The following is a 26,661-nucleotide window of genomic DNA, read 5'->3' as shown; positions in this document are numbered from 1 at the left end:
ACCTGGGAAAGAGATGGGCCATGCAGACGGATTAAGCAGGTTGCCCTTAGACAGGGCTGAACCTGATCCAGCACTGGCAGCCCAGATACTGTCCATTCAGGAACTACCAGAGTGCCCCCTGCAGGCAAAAGACATAGCTGTAGAAACAGCAGCAGACAGAGTCCTAAGCAGAGTTCAGTCTTGGGTAGTCACGGGGTGGCAAGAAAAGTCTCCAGGAACCGAATTCCAGGTTTACTTCAATAGGAGGCACAAGTTGTCATCACACAAGGGCTGCCTCTTATGGGGAAGTAGGGTCATCATTCCCAAAACACTGAGAAACATGGTCATCAAGTCATTACATGAAGGACATCCAGGAATAGTCAGAATGAAAGCGTTAGCAAGAAGTTATCTGTGGTGGCCCGGTCTCGATAAGGCTATTGAGGAACAGGTTAACAGTTGTTATGACTGCCAAAGGTCCAGACCTGAGATGCCCCATGCACCAGTACTCAAATGGGAAGAGACACACACTCCATGGTCCAGAGTACATATTGATTATGCAGGTCCTTTCCAGGGACAGTTGTTCTTGGTGGTGGTAGACAGCCACTCTAAGTGGCTAGAAGTGATACCAATCACTAGCATGACCTCAGCCAAAACCATCCAAGTGCTCAGGGGGCTCTTTGCCACACATGGCCTTCCAGACATATTAGTCTCAGACAATGGGCCTCAATTCACCTCTGCTGAATTCCAGGCATTCACCAGGGCCAACTTGATTAGGCATGTTACAACGGTGCCCTTCCACCCATCGACTAATGTATTAGCAGAACGCATGGTAAGAACAACCAAGGACGCATTGCGGTGCATCATCAATGGTGACTGGCATCAATGGTTGGCACAGTTCCTGTTAGCTCAACACACCACACCCTGCACTGCCACAGGCAAGAGTCCAGCGGAACTTTGTTGGGGCCGGAGGCTCATCACCAAATTGGACAGGCTGCACCCTGACAGAGTGGCTGCTGAGACTGAGCATCCCAGAGTCTCCAGAGAATTTCTCAATAACGACTTGGTTTGGGCAAGGAACTACAGACCAGGTCATTTTTGGATTCTGGGGGTGGTGGTTGACAGAACTGGGCTATTGTCATACATTGTAGGGGTGGAGGAGAATTGTCAGATCAGCATCATGTAGATCAAATCAGGAAGCGGGTTCCTGAAGGGTCTCAGGGTGACCAATCACAACAACAGACATTTGAACAAAATAGGGGAGACCAGGGACTGGGTCAAACAGAACATTGGGACCAGGGCTCAACCATTACTGATGATGATTTGGTAGACCAGCAAGGACTGAGATGGTCTATCAGGACTCACAGACCACCGACATATCTTGCAGATTATGTGCAATCTTGAACAGGCCTAGAGCCATTCACAGTATATTATTGATAATGTGTTGTAATGTATTATGCATGCCAATTGTATTCTATATGGTTTTTTTTAAGGGGGAGGGGGTGTTATGTATGGGGTAGGAGCAGCAGCTCTGCAGGTACCACCAGGTGGCGCTGTGCAGTGGCTGGATTGGCTGAAGGGTTTTCAGTGGGAGATATGGATCGATGGATTGGCCAGAGTGATACCTGGCTAAGTATATAAGGGGTCCAAGTAACCCCTTTTGCCCAGTATGTGCCTACCACTAATAAAGAGCTGAAATGCAGTACTCATCTGTCCATTCATTGCCATGCGGTCCAGAACCCACTACACAATAACAATGACATCTTAAAGTAGCTCTGCCCCCGATTTATATTTTAAGATAATACAGAGGAAAAAAAAATGGATATTTAACCAAATGTATTTAATATTTATGAATGAAAGTCTGTGAAACAGACAGCATGAGAATTAGAGTTTTGACTTTTCTGTCTAAAAGCAATTAATTCTGAAAATTCAAATCTTCAACCTTTAATGCTTGTCTGAATTGCTGCTGCTGGTTAAAGCACTTTACATGCCTCCTCCATTTTGTTTAATTTTTTTTAAAAAAACCCCCAACAATCCTGCCCTTCTATTCCCTAGAATATACTTGAAATATCAATCTATGATGAAGACAGCCTATTCAGTGATGAGAAACTCTGCACAGTTATATTTGATATAGCAAATCTTCAGCTTGAAGAAAGAGTTTGCAAGCATTTTGAATTGAACAAAGAGGTGAGAAATGCAATTAGATATTCAGAATGGGTGGTTACTGTACCAATAAATGTACGTTTTCTGAAATGGGGTTTATATTTAATTGTTCACTGCACTGTATTATTTCACTTTTATTCACTGTTGCCTTTGACTGACAATTACACAGAGTAGTTTTTCAAAACTTGTTTCATTTAGAGACATACACCTAAAATAATTGCTATTGGGCAATTATACCCTCAATTCACAGTAATCATTTCAAGCAGATGTGGAATCTCCAACACAACTCTTTTAATATAGAAAGAAATGTGGCAAATATGGTCCCTTGACTTCTTATAAAAATGTGCAGGTTGGTTCAAGTTGGAAATATCTGGTTTTAAGAATGTTCTATTTCTCTCAGAACAGAACAACCTGAGCATTTTCACAGAGGTAGATCCCCCACAACAGGAAATAATGTTCTAATGGGTATTCAGAATGTTTCACCATAAAAATACTGATTAGCTAAATGTTGTCCTCAAATATAGGACAAAGATTTGATTTTGAACAACATAAATAGCATGGATGAGATACTATAAAGATACTATAAGGGTGAAGTTGCTGCCAGAAATTTAAGTTTTATCAGTTCCGGTAAGCAGATGAAGAAGCTAATATTTCAAACATTTGATTTCAATTTTAGAAAAATGAACTTCTAGAGGTGGAATTCTATTTGGAACATATGTGAGTAAAAGTTGAATAAATGTAACAATTGAGTTACGAGGTACAATTATTAGCTTTAATACCATATAGTATGAATTGTAGATAATTTTACTGCATTTGCAAATGTCTTAGTATAATTCTTTTTTTCAAAATGGCAAAACCTTTCCCACACTGTAATTTTTATATTTTATTTATTTTATTTATATACTGCCCTATTCCCGTAGGACTCAGGGCGGTTTACAGGGAAAATTAAAAGCATAACATACAAAAAGTAAAATCAGTTAAAACAATTAATTAATTCAAGTCCCCGAAATTTAAAACTAAAACCAATTAAAATTAAAACCCCTCAGTCTGGGCCAGACAGCTCGAAGAGCCAAGTTTTCAGGTCCCGGCGAAATGAGCGAAGGTCAGGGGTAAGTTCCGTGGGAAGTTGGTTCCATAGGGCCGGCACGTCCACAGAGAATGCTCTTTCCCTGGGAATAACCCGCCGGCATTCCTTAACCGGCAGTATCCTGAGAAGCTCCTCCCTGTGGGAGCGCACAGGACAATGGGAAGTTGATGCCGGCAGCAGGTGTTCCCTTAGATAATCCGGACCCAAGCCATTTAGGGCTTTATAGGTCATTACCAGCACCTTGAATCTCACCCGGAGGGCAACCGGAAGCCAATGCAGCTCGCGGAGAAGAGGTGTTACACGGGAGTATCAGGAAACTCCCATCACAACTCGTGCGGCTGCATTCTGGGTATAGATAAATGTTTTAAATGCTTGAATAGAATAGAGCTGGAAGGGACCTTGGAGATCTTCTAGTCCAGCCCCCTGCTCAAGCAGGAGAACTATACCGTCTAATATGTTTGGAATCTGGAAATGATTCTAAATATTCAGAAAAAAAACATTTTAGTAAGTGAGCAAGAATTGAGTGAAAACCAATTATAATGTTGCTCCCTTTCTTCCTCCTCTAGATCAGATATGCCAGAAAACCTTATAAGTAATGGAGTAGTCTTGGTATGTTTGTTGCTTTTGTACTTATACTTACAATTTCTGTAGCTTGAGAAGATTCATGTGTAAAATGGTTCAAACTGGAAACTTCTCAAACTCTGAACATTCCAGTTACATTAGAAAAAGTTGTTTCAAGCTTGCAATGAGTAGCTTTGATCATTCTGAAACAAAACTGCTTTGTCTGAAATTGAAAGCAAGACTTTTTAAAATTTAGAATACTTCAAGAATGACTGGAATAACGCATTTTGAAATGGAAGCAACTATTTTGCACTTGAAACGTTTTCCATAACTCCAGATGCTACTGTGGAGGATAGGATATTTTGAATAAATAAATGCATGAATTGCTTAATAAAATATGACTCTGAAACAATGGCCCTTAAAGTCAATCTATTGACGTGTCCGCTTTTAAATTTCATATTTCTCAAGCACCAAGAACTTTGACCGTGTTGGCTGATGATTATGTAAGTTTTATTAGGATGAAATGTGCTGATGAATGGTTCAACTTATTCTGTCATTTGATTTTTTTATTTTCTTTTAATTTCTAGTTTCCATTCTTCAAAGCTTGTTCCAATGTTGATTGATTGGACCGTTTAGTGCACAGCATAGTTTTGATGCAACAGTTAACTTCGCTAGGAGGAGAAGAGAGCAATTTTAATACTTTATAACAATTGGATCCTACACAGTGGTTCAGAAATTATTGTAAGAAGCTTTAGGAAAAAGTAGCAATCAGTTGAAAAAAGCTTTTTCATTTCCTGTTAGTGGAAATATCCATGGCTCAAAAAACTTTGTGTGATTGGAATAACATTTTTTCTTTCAACCAGATGTCAGTGAAGAGAGAGAGCATATATTTACACATTTCTTTTCTCCATCCAGGTGTATGCAACTACATTTGAAATTCATTTAAACAATGCTCAAAATTATTTTTGTAGCTTTTGAAAAGGGGGACAGGACAAAGCAGCTTAATTATCATTATGTCATATTAGTGCCAAAGAAATTCTGATAATCATTTGTACTGATCACGAAGTGTAAATTAATACGTAGTGATAATCATACCCTGTTTTCATCTCTTGAATAGTTGGAGGTATGTATAATTGTCTTTTGCCTTGTAGTCTCGAGAACTTTGCTGCCTAAAAGTAGAAGTGAATCAGAGAGGAAGGAAGAAAAAAGAAAAAAGTAAGATTCCTATTAGGATATATTGTATTTTTGTTCATTGGCTATAATATGGGTGTGAAACTACTTTAGAATAATAAAAGATGATATATCCAAAGACATGCTAGTTTCATGAGAATAGGAAATACATATATGTTTCATGAATGGACCTCTAATTCCCTACTTCTCTCAAGTGGGTGAGACCCTGAGACCATGTATCAAAAGTCCTATATTACTCAGAGCACTCTACTTTAGGGCAACTAATCCTAACAACCAATTCACTTGCGTGCTGATGTACAGGTATGGATATGAGTATTCCTGTCCGTGTATAACTTCTCATTAACTTGTAAAAATAGATGGGCAGTTTAAAAGGTGGAATAGTCTTGAACTATAAACAAGTGAGCTCCAGACCCCACCTAGCTATGAAGTTCAAGGAGGAGATTTGAGAAAATCACTCTGTCCTGACCTACATTTTGAGGATAAAATGAAATAATGTACTGAAAGGGAAGGATGAACAGATTATCAATAAATACAGATCATTCTGAACTTTTCTTTGTGTTTTCTGCTTTGCACTCAGAGCAAAACTTTGCGTGTACAGTGAGAGGATCTTATGAAAATACGCAGAATATTTTATTGGATTCAAGTTCCAAAAATGCCCTGCAAAATCACACAACTTTCCACTATGCCAAGTACTGTAATCCCAAACTAGAGATGCAATTATTGAAGAAACGTTCCATTTGTGTGAGTTTTTACTGATATCTGGGGACAAATGTACTTCATAAAACTAACTTCCATATTCTGCTTCTATAAAGTATAAATGCTACTTTGGATCAAACTTAAAAGTCTGCAATAAGTCTATTGCTTAATTAATTTATTTTTGCATTTGCCACTGGGGATCATAGGAGTTTGATTTTTTTCTGTAAAGGCAGGTCAAGCAGAAAGTTAGAAGTAATAGTTAAGAAAAGTTGATGATAGTGGTCCTGGAAAAGAACAAAGGGAAAGATAGAACAATAACATTCATGTCCAAAAATATTGATGGGCTTCCCTTTCCAGCTATTCCTATTTGCTGGAAGTTTCTCTTCCAGATCACTTTTTCATATCTCAAAGAACTCATTCATCTTTAGGTGAAAAAGTAACAGTTCCCTACATCTTAGCTGCAGTTCCAAAAATGTTAGCTTTCATTGCAGTAAATAGCAAAGAAACAGAAATGAGGTGTGTGCACAACTCTGCTAGACTTTTATCCTCTCATTCTAGGTGCTTGTCCATCAATCAGTACAAAATATAATAAGCCCTCAATCTAGCTAGGTTTGTGTGTGATTAAGATAAAGATATAATAAATGTTAGTTTCATTGGTCATGTAATCTCTCCCTCCCTCCCTTCCTCTTTCCAACTACCAATCCATCCACCCACCCATCTAATATTCTTCTTTAAGATGCCTTTTAGTACAATTTATTTATTATTACTACTGTATCTACACTGCTAAATTATAAATGGCCATGAGATAACAATGAAGTATAGATAGTCCTCACCTTACAACCATTCATTTAGTGACCATTCAAAGTTACAACGACTCTGAAAAAGTGACTTATGACCATTTTTCACACTTATGACTGTTTGCAGCATTCCCATGGTCATGTGATCAAAATTTGGATGCTTGGCAACTGATTCATATTTATGATGGTTGCAGTGTCCTGGGATCATGTGATCAGCTTTTGTGACCTTTTGACAAACGAAGTCAATGCAGAAGACAATTTCATTTACAACTGTGTTACTAACTTAACAAGTGCAATGATTTACTTAACAACTGTGGAAAGAAAGATAATAAAATGGGGCAGAATTCACTTAACCATTGTCTTGCTTAGCAGCAGAAATTTTGTGCTCAAATATGGTCGTAAGTCGAGGACTACCTGTATTGGAGTTTCTTATTTCTACTTGCCACCACCAGTGGTCTCTCAGAATTCTGCAGCCAAGATATGATAGTCATAATCTTAATGACATCTGTCTAGTTGGGGGCCTTTTATGTCTAATTAAAATCAATTACTTCACACACACACACACACACACACACACACACCATTGAAAAGTTGTTCCATTTCACTTTATGTCCATTGCTAGATATTCATCACAGCCACTGTTATGGTGAATACTACCTGGAATGCTGTTATTTCAAAAACATCTGCTTTTTTTCCTGCTTTAGTGTCCCTCAAATTCTGGGAAAACACTCTCCTTCACCTTGCCTTTGTGTCGAGTTCCTTTGGGAGAGAGAGTACAAGTAGCAAACGTGAGTCCTTTTTGTGAACAGTGTCCATTTAGTTTTCTGTACTGCTTCCCTCTGTCCAATAGATAATATAAATATATATAATCATACTCTCAGTGCGAACCTCTCTGCATCTTCTGAAAAGTCATTCAGAAAATGTTGCGTGAGTTTATTCCTACCCAAGTGAGCCTAGCATTCAAGCAGTGTTATTTTATTTCTGGTGAAGATAACAAGGAATTTTCTATCCAGCCATTGCCTAGAATACAACAGACGATTTCAGTGTTTGAGACTGAGGATAAAAGTTGGGACTCCTGGTATTCATGGTCACAAAATAGAATATTTAATTTCAACGGGGGAAATACCAGATGATTGTGTATTATTATTTGAGGTATAGAATCTGGAGATATATACAATTATAGAATTCTAATATTTGGTAATTAAAGGTTACTTAGCCTGGGATGTACGAGAAAAAGAAATTAGGGGTAGTATTACACTTCCCGGTCTTGTTTAATGTTGTTGATTTTGTTTTTTGGTGTATAGGATGTTTTGGTGTTTTTCTATTTGACGCACTTTTCAGTACTTTGTAATAATGTTCTTGTTGTTTTTTATTTGAAATTTGTTTAATAAAATTTATTAATAAAGAGACTGAGGATCTAGAACAGTCATGATTCATCAGCACAAGATTGGCTCAATCTGCTATTGCTGAAAGAAGCATTTTTGCATCTATGTTCCTTTTGCTATTTATTTTTTCCCCTATGTAATTGGGTTAAGTTTGTAGCTTAAGCACATGGAACTGCTATAATAACATTTAGCGTGCAAATCATATCATGATACTTGGAAGCAATTGGTTTTTCTCTTCGGAAAACTCACTTTTTAACATAGTTGTATTAACATTTAACATTAAGTTACAGTTTCCTAGAATAATTAGCAGCTATCTGGCTGGTTTCTTCCCTCTAAAGAGACAATTTGCTTTAAGAATATCTGTACAATTTTATATACAAAATATACCTGACAATGAAATATAACATATAAATACAATCTAGATGCAAATTTTATGTTAGATTTAGTAAAAATATTTTTCCCTGTTCAGAAACCAATTTTATGGGAAGGTAGATGAACTAACATTATTTTATTCTCTAAATATTAAATTTGGAAAAAAAATGCTGTTCTCGTAAGGGTGGAATCATCATGTGCAGATGTATATGTGGCGATTCGAGGAGCTTGCTAACCAATTCGTAGGATCATCCAATAAATATTTTGTTTTTTTATTTTCAAGTAGACTTAGAAAGCAAGAGAGCAAACCATACTTTTGAAATGATATACGCATTAAATATGATTTAGAATCATTCATTGCTAAGTGCATTCCTTTTTTCTTTTAGGATAAAGCACATGAAGTCTTTGTGACAGCAGTAAACTGGTAACCATTTATTTCTTATTTTTAAAATGATTTCTGGTAATTTAATAGTTCAGTTTTGTCATCTTTTAGAAACCAGATCAATTGGTTTGACCTTTTCCCATCTGGCCCACCAAAGAGATAAATAAACATTTAATTCTCATTCTGCACTTCTTCCATGTTTAGCCAGGAATGCAGGGTTAGGAATGGTGAAGCGTCAAAAAAACAACAAAATCCCCCCAAACCCTCAACTTGTTTTTAAACCAGAGCTGAAATAAACATTTGCCAATATTCAGAATTTGGTATAATTCCACATATTGTCAGAATAACAGAACAGAATAGCAGAATAGCAGAGTTGGAAGGAACTTTGGAGGTCTTCTAGTCCAACCCCCTGTTCAAGCAGGAAACTCTATACCATTTCAGACAAATGGTTGTCCAATCTCTTCTTAAATTTGACAATTAAGAAATTGTCTCTGATTACGATTTCTTTATGTTTGTAGTTTAAACTCAGTGATAATTGTAGAGTTATACTTTTGTAGTCATAATGATCTGGTGTGGTTTAGAAAGTCTTTCATTTCTCTTGGTCACCTACAAAATACAAAATAAAATTTCAAGTTAATTGCACATGTTAAGCCATTTCAGGTATTAATATGAATATTTCTTCATAGCTATGCTCCATGCAGCTCTACATGGTATCTCTTTGCTTTCTGATGCTAGGTGGCTGATGCTTCTGATTAATTCTAATTGGAATTCTGAAACTATGTTTATTAGTTCCAAATTCTGCTACATACTAACCAAAATTTGCCATTTTTTAGCGTTCACAGAGCATATTTAATGACAAAGAAGCCAAAGACTCTAACTGTAGAGATACATGGAGGAAGAAGAAGAAAGAAATATTTATGTTTTCTACCTGGAGCAATTTAACATGCAAATGAATCCAACAAAGAGTATTAACAATTACAGGCAAACATTCACAGTGGAGCCAAGTATTCTCTCTTTTCACACTTACAAGTTATCTTGGTAGACAGCTACACAGCTTACACAAATTGTGAATGTGCTAGAGTCAAATATTCTCCCGCTTTGATGCTTACAAATTATACTGGTAAACAGCTTGCACAAATTGCGAATGTGTTCAAATCACAATGCTTTCATTAGCGTGCATTATGATATGAGTTTCTATTATCTAGCCAGAAAAGCCTAGATATGCGTTTGGGCTTTGATCTCTGTCCAGAGGAACAGGATTTCATCTGTCAGCGCAAGAAATATGTTGCTGCTGCTTTGAAAAATGTTCTTCGGCTAGAAGGAGAACTGAAGGACAATGAGGTATGACCTGCTGCAGAGCAACATAAGAGAAGCAAAGAAAGTGGTGGTGATGGGTAAGGCTGCCATGTACACATACATACATACATACACATACATACATGCTTTATATACATACATATATACATATACACACATACATATATACTAATGCACATATACATGTATGTTTAACACACTCTCTCTCTCTCTCTCTGGATCGATCTATCTGTCTATATCTCTATACCGCTCTGTCTCTCTCTCTCTCTGGATCGATCTATCTATCATCTATCTATCTATCTATCTATCTATCTATCTATCTATCTATCTATCTATCTATCTATCTATCTATCTATCTATCTATCTATCTACTGTATCTATCTATCTATCTATCTATCTATCTATCTATCTATCTATCTATCTATCTATCTATCTATCTCTATCTCTAGAACTCATAGAACTCATAGTCTCCCAGTTTCTAGCTTGATGCCTTAACCACTAGACAAAACTGCCTCCCAGTTGGAAGTTGGAATAAGGAAAGTCTTGAACAATGGACAGGGTAAAAGCATTTAATGGAATTTAGAGATCATTGAGAGTTTCTACACTAGTGTCTGGTGTCTTTCTGCCACCGTATAGTGATTTATCTTTAACGTGGAAAGGCTGAGTGATAGTGATGTGATTGTTTTCTTGATTTCTGCTCATTCCTACTGTTTGGAGTGGAACACACTGAACAAAGAGCCTCTAATCCAATTATTGTAGTATCTGCGATTATTTCTCAGTAGGGCAGGCCCTAGGAGTTATTAGTGAATACCTGTTTGACATAATGTTTAAAAAAATTGACTTAGCTTAGCTTCCCAAGGGTTTTCAGGGATGATTTAGTGAAAGCCTATTGAAATTTTTGAATTTGTGAGCCATGTACATAAAGCACTGATCTCATGTAAAACTTAGCATGCTCCCAAAGTGCAACTGGACTTTCTTGTTTCTTCAGAGCTGAAGGAGCTTCTTGGATGAGAAGTGAAATGTCTTCAAAGAAAAACAAGAAAATCCAGTTGTCTCATGAAAAAACATATTTGGGCTAACTATGACCTGGATGACTGAGAATCTCCATAGACACTTAGTGTGCTGTCATATACCCATGCTGGGAACTAGAAAATGGCTTGATAAGGTCTCTAGATATTGTGCTTGAGGTTTGTGGATTTTCCCATATATTTTCCTTTAAGCTTGCTTGCATTATTCTGGGACAAGAGCCATTAACGTCTACCGTTTTTTTTAAAAGAAACGTTTCTTGTGGAAATGATGCCATTTTGCACAAGAATATGTATAACAATCCTAGTTTCATTTCAGTTAGCTCTTAGTGTGTTATATATACATCTGCCTCTTTTATTCAGACGTGATATTTACTTGGGAACTGAAGCATTTAATTGTATTTATATCTGTGTTTATTCAGATTCCAATAGTGGCTCTGATGACTACAGCTGGGGGAGTAAGATCAATGACAGCCATGTATGGGAGCCTGCTAGGTCTCCAGAAGCTCAATCTCTTGCACTGTATTTCATACATCACTGGTTTATCTGGCACTACGTGGTAAGGAAGCCATGAACAACACTACTGAGAGAATGTGGGTAGCGGGGGAAGAGTTTTCATTTGGATCATCATGGGGAATTAAAGGTTAAATATTTTCTCATCAAATATGGGCTCCTGGTGAAATCTGTAGTCCTAACCCTAACCCTAAATAAAGTAACGAACAAAAACTAGACAAAATTATGAATGGTGCTCTAATGTTATCTTTTCCCATCCTTCCTTATTTCTTTTTCTTCCATCCTGAATTAGTACAGAATTCTTTCCCATGAGATGGACATGATTCTTTTGCTAATGCAATCAAAAGCTGCAATAGTTTCTTTTGCAGTCAATTTAAAAACAAACCAATCTAATTTTTTCTTCTTCTGTACATCTAATTTAGGAAGTCATTTCCTTGCATTCCTTATTATATAGAAGTTTTAATAAAGGAAAATTTGTGGCATTTTATCCAAATACTTTAAACACTTGAACCCTTCTAACTGTCCTTTTTTGGCATGCTGCATTCTGCTTATTAATAGGCAACAGTTTAGGTTAATGTGATGGGAAAATTGGAATAATTATGAAATAAACTATACATATAAAATTTTCCTTTCTGGTCAGCTCATGACAATTCCCAGTGCCAGTTTTTTCAGAGATGCCAGGGTTTTCTTTGTGCTCACTGCTGCAATCTTCCCCTTCACTTCTTGGCCCCTCTCCATAATTTTATACCCTATGTGTTCATGTAAAGTGCTGAGCATTACTTTACTTTACTTTCCTGGATATTTAATATTTAGTCAGTATGTGATAATATTCTCTGGGCCACTTGATAGAATTGCACAGACCAACATGATGAAGGTAGAGATAAGTTGATAAATGGCTATGTTTGTTTGCCCATAGAGAAGAATATTTGTAGCTCAGGGTTGAGATGAGGGTACTTGGTGCTTTGTGAGCTTGATTATTTTTTTGCAGACATCATTATGTGTTGATGATGTTACCTAGTTTGGTTAATGAAATGTCTGCAAGAAAACAATTAAGGTTCTGACTGACGAACCCAATCAAGTAGACATTTCCGAGACATTCTGATCTCTTAATGCAAAACTTTTATTGAGTACATCACTTTGGCACAAATGAAAGGAAAACCAGCTCTGGCAAGACCCCTCCCAAACACATAAAGTAAAAGCATTGAATTCTCCCTCCTCCCTCTTTGTTAGGTCACGTTGCCCAATCAAGTACAAAAATATTGTTATGAGAAAGTGTCTCTGGGTCTAGCCAGATGCCTGGAGTACTGTCCTTGAGCCTCATGTTCTGGCTGCTTAATCTTTGAAGACTGCATTCCAACCCCTTCCCCTCCTCTCCAAGTTCATTGGCAAGCTGAGTAGCAGAATTTGTTGCACCAGCAAAACTGTGCTTCAAAACCTGACACTCAGAGAGCACCAAGGACCCCTTATGTCTGTTTATTCAAAATTACTAGTTAATTGAAACATAAATGCTGGTTTTTATGTATTTGTTTGATTGATTTCTATAGACGCCCATCTCAGTAAATCACTCTGGGTGGCTTACAATTCAAATTCCTTTTTTTAGGGGTATGATTAATTTATATGGAGATCCATATTGGTCACACAAGAATCTAGAAGGCATGATCACTGATGTTCGGAAACAAGTGGTGAAGAATAAACTGTGCTGTTTTAGTGGAGATCACTTGAAATATTATGAGAAGGAAATATTGAACAGATATGATGAAGGTCACAAGCTATCATTTGCAGATCTCTGGGGACTAATACTTGAATCCATGTTTCATGATGAGGTACTATACTTACATGTTTTCCTTTAAAGATAATATAAATTATGGAATAATATAGGGAATGGTCCTTGCTACTGTTTCTTTAATTATAGGAATTATTTGCCTCAAAAACATTATTTGCCTCAAAAACATTATTTGCCTCAAAAACATTCTACACCATCTATTATCACCTAGTAGCAAATATCTGTGACAGATTAGCTAAGAAGACTTAAATAGTTATCTGGAGCATCCATAAATTCAAGAAGAGTCCTATTTCACAGAAGATAAACCTATGATGTTTTGTGAAAACAGAATTACACCAGGAGGTATCAACATTGTATTCTCATATTAAAACATTTTTTTAAAAAAATTCATGCACAATATTGTTTTAGCAACCTAGTGAAATGATAGATCACACCACAATTACTACTAAAACTTATTTTTGGATATAATGGAATAAGCATGAGCTCAGCTTTGCCGCTTTCTTATTTTTAACTCATATGTATCGTGAAATCAAGAAATATCTGTTGATTGAGCACAAATGGCATAAGAGATGATCTTCAGAAACTTATTACCAAGTTTCATTTTTTAAATTTTTATTTGTCAAATTTGTTTGCTGCCCATCTCTCCCATTCATTGCAAACTGTCCATTAGAATATGTTAATTTATATTAATCAATCAGAATAGAGCTGGAAGGGACCTTGGAGGTCTTCTAGTCCAGCCCCGTGCTCAAGCAGGAGATCCAGTGGCGTAGCGTGGGTTGTCAGCACCCGGGGCAAGGCAAGTAATTTGCGCCCCCTAACCCGTGGATCGAGTCTCTTCCACTAGCTCAGGAATTCTGGGAGTTGAAGTCCATGAGTCATAAAAGAGCCAAGGTTGCCTACCCTTGAGTTAGGTTCAAGGCAAAAAAGGGTCTCTGGAGAAGAGGGAAAATGCTAGTTTAAAACTGAAACAAGGCAACTTTAAGGTGCCTCAGCTGTGATTTAGGATGAGACAAAGAGAGGACATGGCGTTGAAAATGGTTAATGGGGCATGTTTGTTCCACTCTTAGTGGATGTCAAGATAAACCCCACGAGAGAATGACCTTACAACAGATGTGAATAGGCTTGGACTACGTTTGTAGATTGAGTGCATACATCACACGATGATGGGCTTCATCAAGATTTATGATCCCACAATTGGCTAGTTTTCTCCATCTTGTCCTAAACCCTGGATACCAACCACGGTTTATGGCTTAGCATGTGGTGTGGGGTGACCCAACATGTTAGGCAACAAACAATGACTTCCAACTTACAATGCCTCAGCTTCCCAAGGTTATTCCAAATTGTCCATATTCCAGATTGTTGCCTCCTGCAGACCCACAGTCCAGGCTACCCCCTTCCTCCCCCTTTCCCCTCCCAACCCGGGCTCGCTCGATGTCCTGGATTTCAAGTCCTAGTCATCACCAATTCGTCCAGGGTCAATCAAGGATGAGGGATGCTGTAGTCGAACGTACTGGGAAGTCTCTGCTTACCTGGGAATGAATCTCACGGAACTTGCTTCGGCTACTTCTCAGCACGGAGGGGATTGGACTATAAAGTGACCTTATTAAATTCAACACGGATTCGAGAGTGGGTCTTGTCAATTTCTCGGACCTACCCCCCAAAGGGAAAACTCTGAAGTCCCGTTGACTAGTCAATTTCAGGCAGATTCCTCTTCCCAACTAGGACTAGGACAAGCGCCGTTCTCTTCCTTCCTTTTCTGGCAGAGATTTCAGGAACTTGGCGCTACCCTCTCCAGTCACCTTCCTCCTCTCCTCAATACCTTCCGGACAAGGTACATTGCCCCCCTCCCCCTCCTTACCCCACAATAGAAACCCAGTGAAACCAATTGCCCAAAGATAGCGGCTGTCTCAAAAGTGAACTTCCACGGCCGAGGGGAAGCTCCTCCGAATTCTCAACCTGGGAGCTCCTGTTTGTCTTGGTTAAGAGGAAGTTCAAGATCAGGGGCAGCCTCCGAGTGATTTTGAGAACCGCCTATCCGTTCCTCTTGCTTAAATGGAGGGTGATGGATTGGTTATTTAGATTTAACACCTATGCCTTCATTCAGGCCCCGTGAAGACGGGCGCGACCTGGCGAGTTCACGACTTCAGCAACCGTGTCTTCTGAATCTAAGAGAGATGGGGGGATCTCATCTTTACCTTTACCTCCGGGAAAGGAGATGGGGGCGGGAGCTGGGTCGGGGGGGGCGGGCTTGCAGGTTGAGAGCCAAGCGGAGGAGAGCCGCGGCAGGAGAAAGAGAGGGAGGCGAGACGCCGCCAAGCCTCCCCACCCCCACCCGAGAAAGGAGGCGATCTGCAGCCGCAAGAGGACGGGATCCCGCTCTGGCTGGGCGCAGCAAATGCTGGTTGCTTTCTATGCTCCGCCCACTCGCTCGCTCCTCCGACCCTCGGCGAATCAGAATCGTCCCCCTCCGGCGAGCTTAATGGGCGCCCCCCCAGATGTTGCGCCCGGTGCGGCCGGCCCCCCCTGCACCCCCCACGCTACGCCAGTGAGGAGATCTTATACCTTATATATGTTTATCTGAGTTTCTGTTCACAGTATTTCAGGATTTGGATGATCATTTCCAAATACAAGTATGATCTTGAAAAGAATTGGATACAAATGAGAGCAATATTTGTTTTTTCTTTCTGTCTTTTGCTTTTCTATTAACATTTGTTATTCTTGCACAGCCAGATCCCCATAAGCTCTCAGATCAACGACAGGCAATAAATCTAGGTCAAAACCCTCTTCCTATCTACCTTTCTCTTAATGTCAAGAAAAGATATAGCACTTTAGATTTTAAAGGTAAGATGCTATTTTCAAAATATGACCTTAATTTGAAGGCTAAATGTCAGGTGGTAAAAGCCCATAAAGTTTATTGACCAAAAAAGAAAAACCATAGTAATCTACTCTAGCCTACACCTACAGTATTTCCTGGTATCTGTCTCTCATCTGGGTATGATACTGCTTAGCCAGACAAGATCATCCAAATGCTCTTATTTTCTGAGGCTAATTTGATTTGGGAAATCACAAAAATAGCATGCATAATTATAAGCCCACAGCTTTTATATCAAAATCTAACATAAAACATTATCTATTGAGTGGTGTTAATAAGCTTAGTTAGTTGTGCTAATAAAGACAAAATTGAAACATGCTTACCGAGTGTAGCCCAAATTAATCATTTTGGTAACTCTTGGCAAAATCATTTGCAAATCTGTGCATCTTGGTCTGAATGCACATTCAAACTACAGTATCTGTCAAATTGACTAGATCCTCACAATGTCAAGAATAATTTAAATATTGAATTTAAGCCAGATTATCCAATTATTGTAGTTAGTTTTGCTGGAAAATTACAGATAATACCATTTACTTAGATGGGTTGGAGAATATTGAAAAATAATTGATCTGATACATTGATGAATGAATACCATACAGTAAAGCCTAGACCAGTGGAGGCAATTTTATCCTTATACTGTACATGGTATAAAATAATGGCAAAGCCTTGGGCTGAATTTTGTACAGACCTCTGCTTCATGGAAATCTGGCTTAGAATCCAGGCTAGAGAGGGGAACAAGTACATTCTGTATGTGTGAATATACTTTTGTGATTGTTTATTTCTCACTGAACTGACTTTTTTTTCAAATTATCAGCAGTCATAGGCTGAAAAGGAATTGTACCTGTGTGATCTCATGTTATATAACTGTAATTTTCACCTACAGTATACATAACCAAATTTTTAAGATTGCTGATTATTAGTTTGTATATACATATGTGGCTCTCTGTGTTTGTGTCTCTGTTTATTTGTGCTATATCTGCAGAATGGGTGGAATTCACACCCTATGAAGTGGGCTTCTTGAAATACGGAGCATTTATTAATGCAGAGGATTTTGGAAGTGAGTTCTACATGGGTCACTTGATGAAGAAGATTCCAGAATCTCGGCTTTGTTTTATGCAAGGTAATTTAGCTAAACAAATAAATTAGATGCTTGACTTTCATATGGCAAGAATGCACTATGTATCCAATTTTAATACATTTTCAATATACATATTAACACAAATTGCTTATGTAGTTTTTTTATTATATTAATTACTGAGCGGTGGAAAGCAGCACAAAACCTCCTACAGTAGCTACTATAACTCTTAATAGCTAATATCTATATACGTTTTAAGGGGAGATGGTTTTGAAACATCTAGCAGGAGGTCCAGGCCAACAAATATTAAAAAAAACCTCTCTCTAGTATGGAAACATATACTGTAGAAAAAAAGGCATATGAATAGATTCTATTCTTTTTGCTATGATTTCCATCGTAGGTAATGGGAATAGCATGTACTGAAAGGTCTTCTAAGTTCTTGCTAAATATTCTTTGTTTCCCAGGCATGTGGAGTAATATCTATTCCCAGAATCTTCTTGATGCCTTATATTTAGCAGACTGTTCAGAAGATTTCTGGCATAGGTGGACAAGACCTAGAATGTATGAAATAGGTCAGTAGACTGTTATTTCTCTTTTGATTAATTTGCCCTTGAGTGATAGGCACATACAGTACATTAAAAACATATACAATACATAACAAAACATAACTATTTCTTTGACTGTGCTTGACTCCATGGCAGAATTAGACAAACGATTGAAAGACAGAGAAAGGGAACGCTCCCAGCATTATACTTGGTATCAAGGAATGTTTAACTTCTCTCCCTGGCTGACCACCCTTTTCTCAGCTATAGCTGGTCCTTTAATTTTATTATTACTTGCATGTGCAATTGGCCCATGTGTTATGGGTAAACTTTTAAATTTTCTACAACGAAGGCTGAGCAGCATTAGCGATGACATTCTGTTGATGAAACACACTGTTGACAGTGAATACAAACATCCTCTTTTAGAATTCACTTCTGACCCAGAGACTGATGCACCCTCACACCAGCACTCTTTGAAAGGAATACTGGCGCCGGCACAAGAGTTGTCGGAGGATTTCTCTTTTTCCAGCGTAAGTATCCTAGAAGAGAAAGTTTTGGATTTTGAGGGGCCTTCTCAGTAATTGGCCTTAAAAAACAGAAAAAGAGGAGTTGTAAATCCCAGACTCCCAAAAGACCTTTTTGATTCCTATATCCCAAAAGACCTTTTTTAATTCCTATATTAATCTGCTTTCCTCTGCCTGCAAAAGACCTTCTTTGAAAAAGTTTAACACTTCTGCCTTCCCCCCCATTTGCAAAGTTACATTCCTGCACTCAGTTTAACACTTCTGCCTTTTCTCCAAATCTGCAATTGTAAGGTCACATTCCTGCATTCCATCTCTGCCTCTGGTGATAAAACTCTTTTCTTATTTACAACCACATTCCTGTCTCTGATTCACATGTGTATACAACAAAGACTTGTTTCATTTAAATTGCCCAGTATATAGTTTTCCTGTCTCCTGAAGTTGTCCTTGCTTCAAGATAGGGCCTCTGCCTTCCTGTGATAAACCTTTGCTCCTTGCTTCATTTATAACAAAGACTTGTCTTTTATAATTGTCTATGTTTCAAGTTATGTTTCAAGTTATGTTTCAAGTCATGACTTTCAAGTTATGACAACCCTTGTATTCTCTGTAATATAATAAGCTATGCTTTATTGTTTCCTGTAATGACCTTTACCCTCTTCATTATCAGTTCTCTGTTAGCATAAACTATGTTTTATTGTTTCCTTTGACCTCACATATGTTCATTAGCAGATGTATGCAATGAGTTATGTTTTTCCTTTATGTTAATTCCTCATGTGTACTTCACCCCTCCCAAATGAAACAGCCTAATAAAAGGAGGGTTTGTGGAGCTGTTAGGGGGGGCACACCATCCACCCCGAGCACTCCATGCTCCCTCACCTTCTTGTATTGGTGCCTCAGTTTGTCTTACTCTGTCTCTAACTCTGCCTAATCATCGCAGTTCCCAAGTGTGACCGTCGGAACTTCCGGCATACTGGGTCGGTGGTAAAGGGCAAGATCCTTCCTTACTCAAGGTGTCCACCCTTGCGAGGGTCCCTCTAAATTCCCACCCCTGTTAAGGGGCTCTAAGAGTTGAAGCCAGAACCCTGACCGGTCGCTCATCGCAACAGAGTAATATCTATTCCCAGAATCTTCTTGATGCCTTATATTTAGCAGACTGTTCAGAAGATTTCTGGCATAGGTGGACAAGACCTAGAATGTATGAAATAGGTCAGTAGACTGTTATTTCTCTTTTGATTAATTTGCCCTTGAGTGATAGGTACATACAGTACATTAAAAACATATACAATACATAACAAAACATAACTACCACCCCCGTTATTTTTAAAATCAAGAGAAAACCAGTCATAATTTAAAGCAAGCAATGTATTCAAAATAATTTTAGATCAGGATCCTCAAACTCTTCAATTCATTGACTCAAATTGTTTATCAACTCCCAAACTTTTATTATAGAAAACAATTTAATTAATCTACTTTAACTACTACTAACAATTCAAGGCCACTCTCATTGATAGCTGACTCTGGTTAACATTGCCTTGCTGGTAGGCACCTCATCTTCAGGACTAGGGACAGATACCACCAAAGATTAATTGACTTAAATCAACATTCCATTATTTATTGACTCCTGTATAAACCCCAAATATTTATTGGCCCTTTGGATAAACCTATCAATTCTTGGGGTTCAATGTTGACCACTGGAGAACTCTTCTCTAGATGGACTGAGTTCCATGTTTCCAATTAAAAAAGAACTATAATGTAATTTTTTACTGGGCTAGTGCAGAACTTTGAGGAATGTGATCCATGGGACATTTATTTAAGGCCAATTCCAGCCAGAGCCTGAACTTCTATACCTCTTGCCTGGGAAATGTAATACAGACGTGGCAGCAGTGTGCTAAAATATTGGACTAGGGTTAAGAGACTCTATGGTCGGTATACTAGAAGGCCCATCCAAAGGAGAAAACATAAGAATATTGTGAAATTTACTATTTTCCTACAAGATCAAAATTTGGTAAAATGGCAGTTGCCGAATTTGCCATTTTAAGTAACATTCAATTTTATCTGACAATTTATCTTAGCAACCTGCAGATAACCTCTTAAATTGTCTTCTTTTGGCCCTTTCAAGAATACAACCGATTGTTTCAGGATCCAATCTGGGTCAGTCACCGGGACCAGAGGTTTTATCTTCCATGCTTTTGGACTCCTGCTGGAGCCCCCATCCTCGGGGAACATCTCTCTCCCCAAATGCCTTGCCTCTTTGAATGGGCTATTTGAATGATGAATCTAAATAAAGCTTTCTCTGTTTTACAGAAGAAGATATTCCCCCTCGGTTACCTAAGAGACCATATGTGCAGCCAACACGACTCTTCATCCCTGATGGTTCTGTGTCAGATGTGATTAGAGATGTTGTAACCCTGCGTCCAGTTGTTGCATGCTTTTCCAATTTTTTGAAAGGTCTACAACTGAATAATAAATACTTGGATAACAACAGGTTTTCTATGTGGAAAGGTAATGTAGACAAAATTGCTTTATCTTCTCTCTTTATCTTTCTCATTCTGTTCATATTTCTCATGATTCTGCACCACCACCACAATAATATATAGACCGGGAAACTGTAGAAAACAGACCTGTGCAAAAAATTAAATAAAAGTGGAATAACTTAAAGTGTGACTATATTGTTTGACAGTATTCTTTGGTTTTTATTTTTCCCCCCCTTTTTCTCTTGCTTTCTTTTTTCCCCACTGGAAAAATCTTAAGTCATATGTTGACCAATAAGAATATGAATAATCTATTGCTGGAAATCAGTTATAAATTCTCTTTCAAGAGTTAAGTGATCATTCTTTTAGCCAATTCCCATATGTGAAAAATCCATAATTCTTGATACTAAATTCGAAATTTCAAAAACCTGGTCAAGAAGCACATAAATGCATAACAAATAATGCCAGCAATATAAAGTTTGAAGTAATATCAACTACTATATTAACAATGTTACTTACACTTAAAAGTTTTAACTCTAAAATTATCAAAAACATTTTAAACCAATCCTGATAGGGAGGTATAAGACTGTAATAACTTTTAGGTGTCTTCTCCTCTCCGCCCCCCCCCCCCGACTTTGATACTATATATTGAGTATGTTTGATTATCTAGGGTTATCTCAGTCATTCAGCAATTTTAAAGTAAAGACTGGTTTATCTTCGTTGACAGTTGCAATAAAATTGCCATGTAAAATTGACTCAATCTTGCCCTTTTCACAATCTTGCCCTTTTCAGCCATGCCAAAAAGAAAACACACCCTCTTTGAGTTTTATGTATCAGGACATAGAAAAATAATCTCATCCTTAGTAGTTCTTAAAATTAGGTCAATACAATCTCAGATGAACAACAACATAGGACATATTATACTATGTCATCACTTATTTTACACAAAGAATGCCAAAACGGAGGAGCCATGTGTGAATAACTAAATTCAACAACTTATAGAACCACTTTAACAGCAATAACTTGAGGTAATCATTGTGGAGGAATTTTGGCCCTTTCTTCTTTATAGCATTGCTTCAGTTCATTGAGGTTTGAGGGCATTTGTATATGCACAGCTGTCTTAAGGTCCTGCCAGAGCATTTCAATCGGGTCGAAGTCTGGACTTTGACTGGACCATATGCCCACAAGAGGAAGTTTTTCTGGACCTCCTTGAGTTTACAAAGATCTATATGATCTGAAGAGAAATGAGAAATGAGAGTTTGATAAATTTCTAAAATTTCTAAAATTTGTTTTTCCTGAAATTCTATATCTGAAATTATCTCCTTGATAATATATTTAGCTGTTTCAAATTCTAAGATAAATAGATGCTTGAACAAGAAGCTATATAGTGCAGACTACTTATTATGCTGTTTTACCTCTTTACATTTTAATACTCAAGTGATGAAAATAATCCAGCTGTAGCCTGTTTATCTTTATTTTTATCCAAGTAAATAAAATGTCTAGCTGAAGTCTAACTTTAATTCTGAATAGACTGGTTTGTAGTCTCAAATCTTCATTAGGGGCACATCTAGGTTTTAACCAAACAGTTCTTTAAATATCTGGTTGCACCAAATTGGACAGAATTGCACCCCAATTATGTAATTGATGTTGCAGGCAATTTGATGGCAGTTAGAATCCCTAACAGCATAGCTAACAGAGTAGTCAAGAATGATTTAAAAAAAAACAAGCCAAGAGAGCCAAAGATCACTTTTAAATGTTGGGTATTGTAAATATGCATTTTGTCTTTCAGATACTATACTGGATTGTAACCCCAATCACCTGACTGACTTTGAAGAATATTTAGAGCTTGTAGACACAGCTTTCTTTATCAACACCAGCTGCCCACCTCTTTTAAGGCCAGAAAGACAAGTGGACATTATTATACATTTAAATTACAGTGGAGGATCACAGGCATTGGTGAGAAATTTCTTTATTCTCTTTAGCCATTGGCCTCTTCATTCAGGTTTCACTTTTAAATGTTATGACAAGATTATTTGAAGATTATTTGAAAGTCCTTCTCTCCGCCTCTCATAAAACAGTAGTTCTAGGAAGACTTCCAAAGACCCTTCCAACTCTGTTATTCTGTGTTCTGTATTTCTGCCAGATATGATGTGCCTATGGTATTCCTGACAGATGCCTGTCCATAGTTTCTTCAGAGTGTCTAGCCTTTGTGCAATCAAAGATGTATTTATATCTCTTGGGTCTTGATTACTCTTGTGTTTAATGCTTTAGCCACTGGACTTAAGCACAAAGTACTATCATGAGCAGGGCATCCCATTCCCTAAGGCAGTTCTGACAGAAGAAGACCGGAAGCATTTCAAGGAATGTTATCTCTTTGATGATGCAGAGAGTCCAAAGGCTCCAATATTGCTTTATTTTCCATTGGTGTGTGACACCTTCCAAAAATACAAGTCACCTGGTAAGTTACAAAGGTTACTTGGGGACCTCTTTATTTGCCTACTTGCTGATCTTATTTCGTATATATGTTTCTCATGTACAGTATGTGCACCCTAAAGGAATTGACAGAAATTTTTAAACAATGGTATAAAATGAATGTATTTATTAAGCGTTTGGCATATCATACATGGACTAGCAATATACAAGGGCAATTCAGAAATAAACCTCCGTTTGAGCATGTGCGAGAAATAGGCGGAGATAGCGATGCCTGTTCTATGGCGCTGTGTGCAGTAGTTCAGTGGGCAGTGAGGAGTGAAAGGAAAAGGTTGTGTTGCAGTTGACTCGTCCGTTAGATCAATTGAAAATGAACCCTGCCATAGAAATTCCTGCCAAATGTGAAGTGTGTGCAGTAATCCAGTTTCTGTGTGTGAAAACCTTTTGAAAGCTGTGATTCAGTGCAAACTGTTTAATGTTTATGGATCAAACATGATGAGTGAAGGTGTCGTATGTCAATGGTGTCGCATGTTTAAAGATGGATGAACTGACATGCACAATGAGGCAAGAAGTGGTCGCCCATCTCTAGTCAGTGATGAACTCATGCATGAAATTGACAAAAAGGTCGGTTCATGATATCTGCACTTTCTTTACACTTTCCCCAAATTTCTCTGACTATTTTGTATGAGGTAGTGACAGAAAATTTGGGATAACACAAGTTTTGTGCTTGTTGGGTACCAAAATTCCTTTCTGAAGAGCATAAAACACACCAAATGGATTCTGCTTTGGACTTTCTCATGCATTATGCCAAGGAAGGAGAATTGTAAGTGGCAATGAGACCTGGTTGTCATACATGAATCCCAAAAGCAAACAGCAATCAATGGTTTGGTGTCATACGCACTTACCAAAGAAACCCAAAAAAGCTTGGCAAACATTGTCTGCCAGAAAGGTTATGCTGCAGTATTCTGGGATGCCAAAGGAGTATTGCTAGTGAAGTTCACTGAGCGTGGTTCGACCATTTCGACCATTTCAAACCTTATAAGATGTTATGACAAGTGCCACAATTTGAATGGCGATTATGTCAAAAAGTAATGTAATGTTGTAATTTTTTTTAATGTGTATAATAAAAATTCTGGATCTGCGAGTGTCTATCATTGATAACCAAATGGAGGTTTATTTCCAAATTGCCCTGGTATATTAACATTTCACCTAGATTAGTAAAATACAATTAAATATAAATGTTAAAAAGATCTATGTTCAAATATAAAATGAAAATAAAGATCAATACTAGAGAAAATTTCTTACTGGAAAAAGACAATAGGACGAGTTTTTAGCAAACTCTAAAACTTAATAACATTAGGCCTAGTATTCCAGAGAACATGAATTAGATGCAGAATTCCTTTCTTCTGAACGTATTTTCAATGCTTCATAAAATGAACCATTTTAGATTACTACCATGTATTAAATCTATTTGCTATCACCCTCTCCTCTTTCTGTTTCTGCAAGTCATCTGTAATAAGACTGTACATGGATGACAATAAAACATTAATGTTAGATTTAACCTAAATAGCTTTCTTTCACATCTCAATAATCTTGAGGTTTAGTTTAGTTTTAGTTTAGTTTTATTTGATTTATATACCGCCCTTCTCCCTAGGGACTCAGGGCGGTTCACAGGGCATATATAAATAACAATACAAAAGTTAAAAGGAAATTAAACCAGTGCCCGATTAAAAACAACAACAATAAATACTAAAAATCAATTTAAAAACCCATATTCCCCCATCAGGTCAATTTCCTGTGTTATTAGTACTGATAAAATAAAAGAGATAAAATATAATTACGATGATTTCAACTAAGATAATTTCATGTTATCTACCATAGGCATCCTTTCTTTCTCACCAGCATGGAACAATTTAGGAACAAAGACAGATGCTCCATTCTCCTCCTCCTTTACCATTCTTACTAATGAAGCTTGTATTATATGTTGATGCAAATATGAGTTAGATGTAACATTCCTTTCTGCAGAACTTATTTTCAATACTTCTTAAAAGGGACAATTTTAGATTACTACTATGTTTTAAATCTGTTTGCTATTGTCCTTCCTTCTTTTTGTTTCTGCAGGTGTGGAACGCAGTCCAAGTGAGATGGATGATGGCTATGCTGATGTTACTAGCACTATTTTTTCTCCATACGCTACTGGCATGCTCCAATACTCAGAGGAGAACTTCAATAAGCTGATAAATTTAACCCAATATAATATTCTGAACAATGAACATATGATTCTTCAGGCTTTACGGACAGCAATTGAAAGAAAAAAGCAGCAGAATTTCCGTTCCTCTTTTTAATCCTTTCCAGTGCTTCCCCCATATTTTCTAAACAGGTTTAATTCATTTGTGCTACTGGCCAGTAATAAACACATGGGAAATAGGATAGGCATCAGATTTAGAAAAAATCAGTTTGGAACAGAATTTAGAGCTGTCTGAGTTGAAGGAGAGCTTACTGAAATTAATTCAATCCATTTGATGTGATCAATACATTTATTTGGCATGTCCTCCCCCTTCAAAAGTGCTTTATCTTTGTTCATATGCAAATATGAACAGATATATTGAGAGATAGTGCTCAGAGATTATGTATTCACAACTTTTTTTACAAAATGGAACTAGAATAAAAATTTAAATTATAGCCCAGCATGTTATAAGCTTTATTGAAGTACAGTCATTAAAGGGCAAAGGATTCTGAATTTCAAGTTTGGGACTTACTTTATAAATTTAAAGATGACTGTACTAAGTGAAGATATGTATTTATATATCAGATATGTGTGTATGGATAAGATACACTTGCAAATCAAACATATATTTTAAAACCAAAATAATGATTTTGCAACTCTTCAGCACCCAAACTCCAGCTGTGAATTTCTGATATTTTTTATTTCCATCCTTGCCCAAGATAGGCTAGAATCATTATGAGGGAGGGGCCATCTTGCCCAAAATATCTACCACCAGAAATACTGTTTTTTCCAACAATTTTTGAGAGGACTGAGTATCCCAAAGATGCTTTTCCAAAAGGCTACAGGATTTTCTTGGCTTTTTTCCTTGAAAACATTTCACTTCTCATACAAGAAGCTTCTTCAGTTCAACTGAGTACAGGCAGTCCTTGACTTACAACAGTTCATTTAGTGACTTTTCACATTGAAAAAAGTGGCTTATAACTATGTTTCACACTTATGACCATTGCAGCATCTCCATGGTTATGTGATTTACATTCAGATGCTTGACAACCGACTCACATTTATGACTAGATTCACAAAGAGTCTGATTGGTGGCATTTGTGCTACCAATATCTGGGCAAAGAGAAGTAGATTTTATAGCTGTTGCTCAACTGAGAAACACTTGGTTGTTATCAGACAGGAGCCACCTGTCACATGATGTACAGAGTTATTAGGAACAGAAAGGGTGGAAATGCCCAAAATATATATCTAAAACTACTAGCCAAGAGGCAGAAA

At 37.5% G+C, this 26,661-nt stretch overlaps 1 protein-coding gene across 1 annotated transcript; it reads left to right on the top strand.

Moving 5' to 3' along the window:
• Window positions 1-319: 319 nt before the first annotated feature.
• LOC310636087 (cytosolic phospholipase A2 epsilon-like) lies at window positions 320-25,504 on the top strand (the record flags this gene model as incomplete). Its single annotated transcript, XM_083355603.1, has 18 exons — window positions 320-427; window positions 2,032-2,163; window positions 2,816-2,856; window positions 3,793-3,835; window positions 4,939-5,002; window positions 5,556-5,719; window positions 7,176-7,259; window positions 8,615-8,652; window positions 9,816-9,951; window positions 11,375-11,511; window positions 13,066-13,288; window positions 15,975-16,089; window positions 17,103-17,240; window positions 17,660-17,767; window positions 20,563-20,760; window positions 22,450-22,685; window positions 23,001-23,187; window positions 25,281-25,504. The coding sequence occupies 18 exons, from the start codon at window positions 320-322 to the stop codon at window positions 25,502-25,504; spliced, it is 2,376 nt and encodes a 791-aa protein (XP_083211729.1).
• Between the last annotated feature and the right edge of the window lie 1,157 nt (window positions 25,505-26,661).

Source organism: Vipera ursinii (assembly GCF_947247035.1).
Source record: "Vipera ursinii genome assembly, chromosome: 1".
Taxonomy (NCBI): domain Eukaryota; kingdom Metazoa; phylum Chordata; class Lepidosauria; order Squamata; family Viperidae; genus Vipera; species Vipera ursinii.
This window is presented reverse-complemented; position numbering and strand designations above follow the sequence as displayed.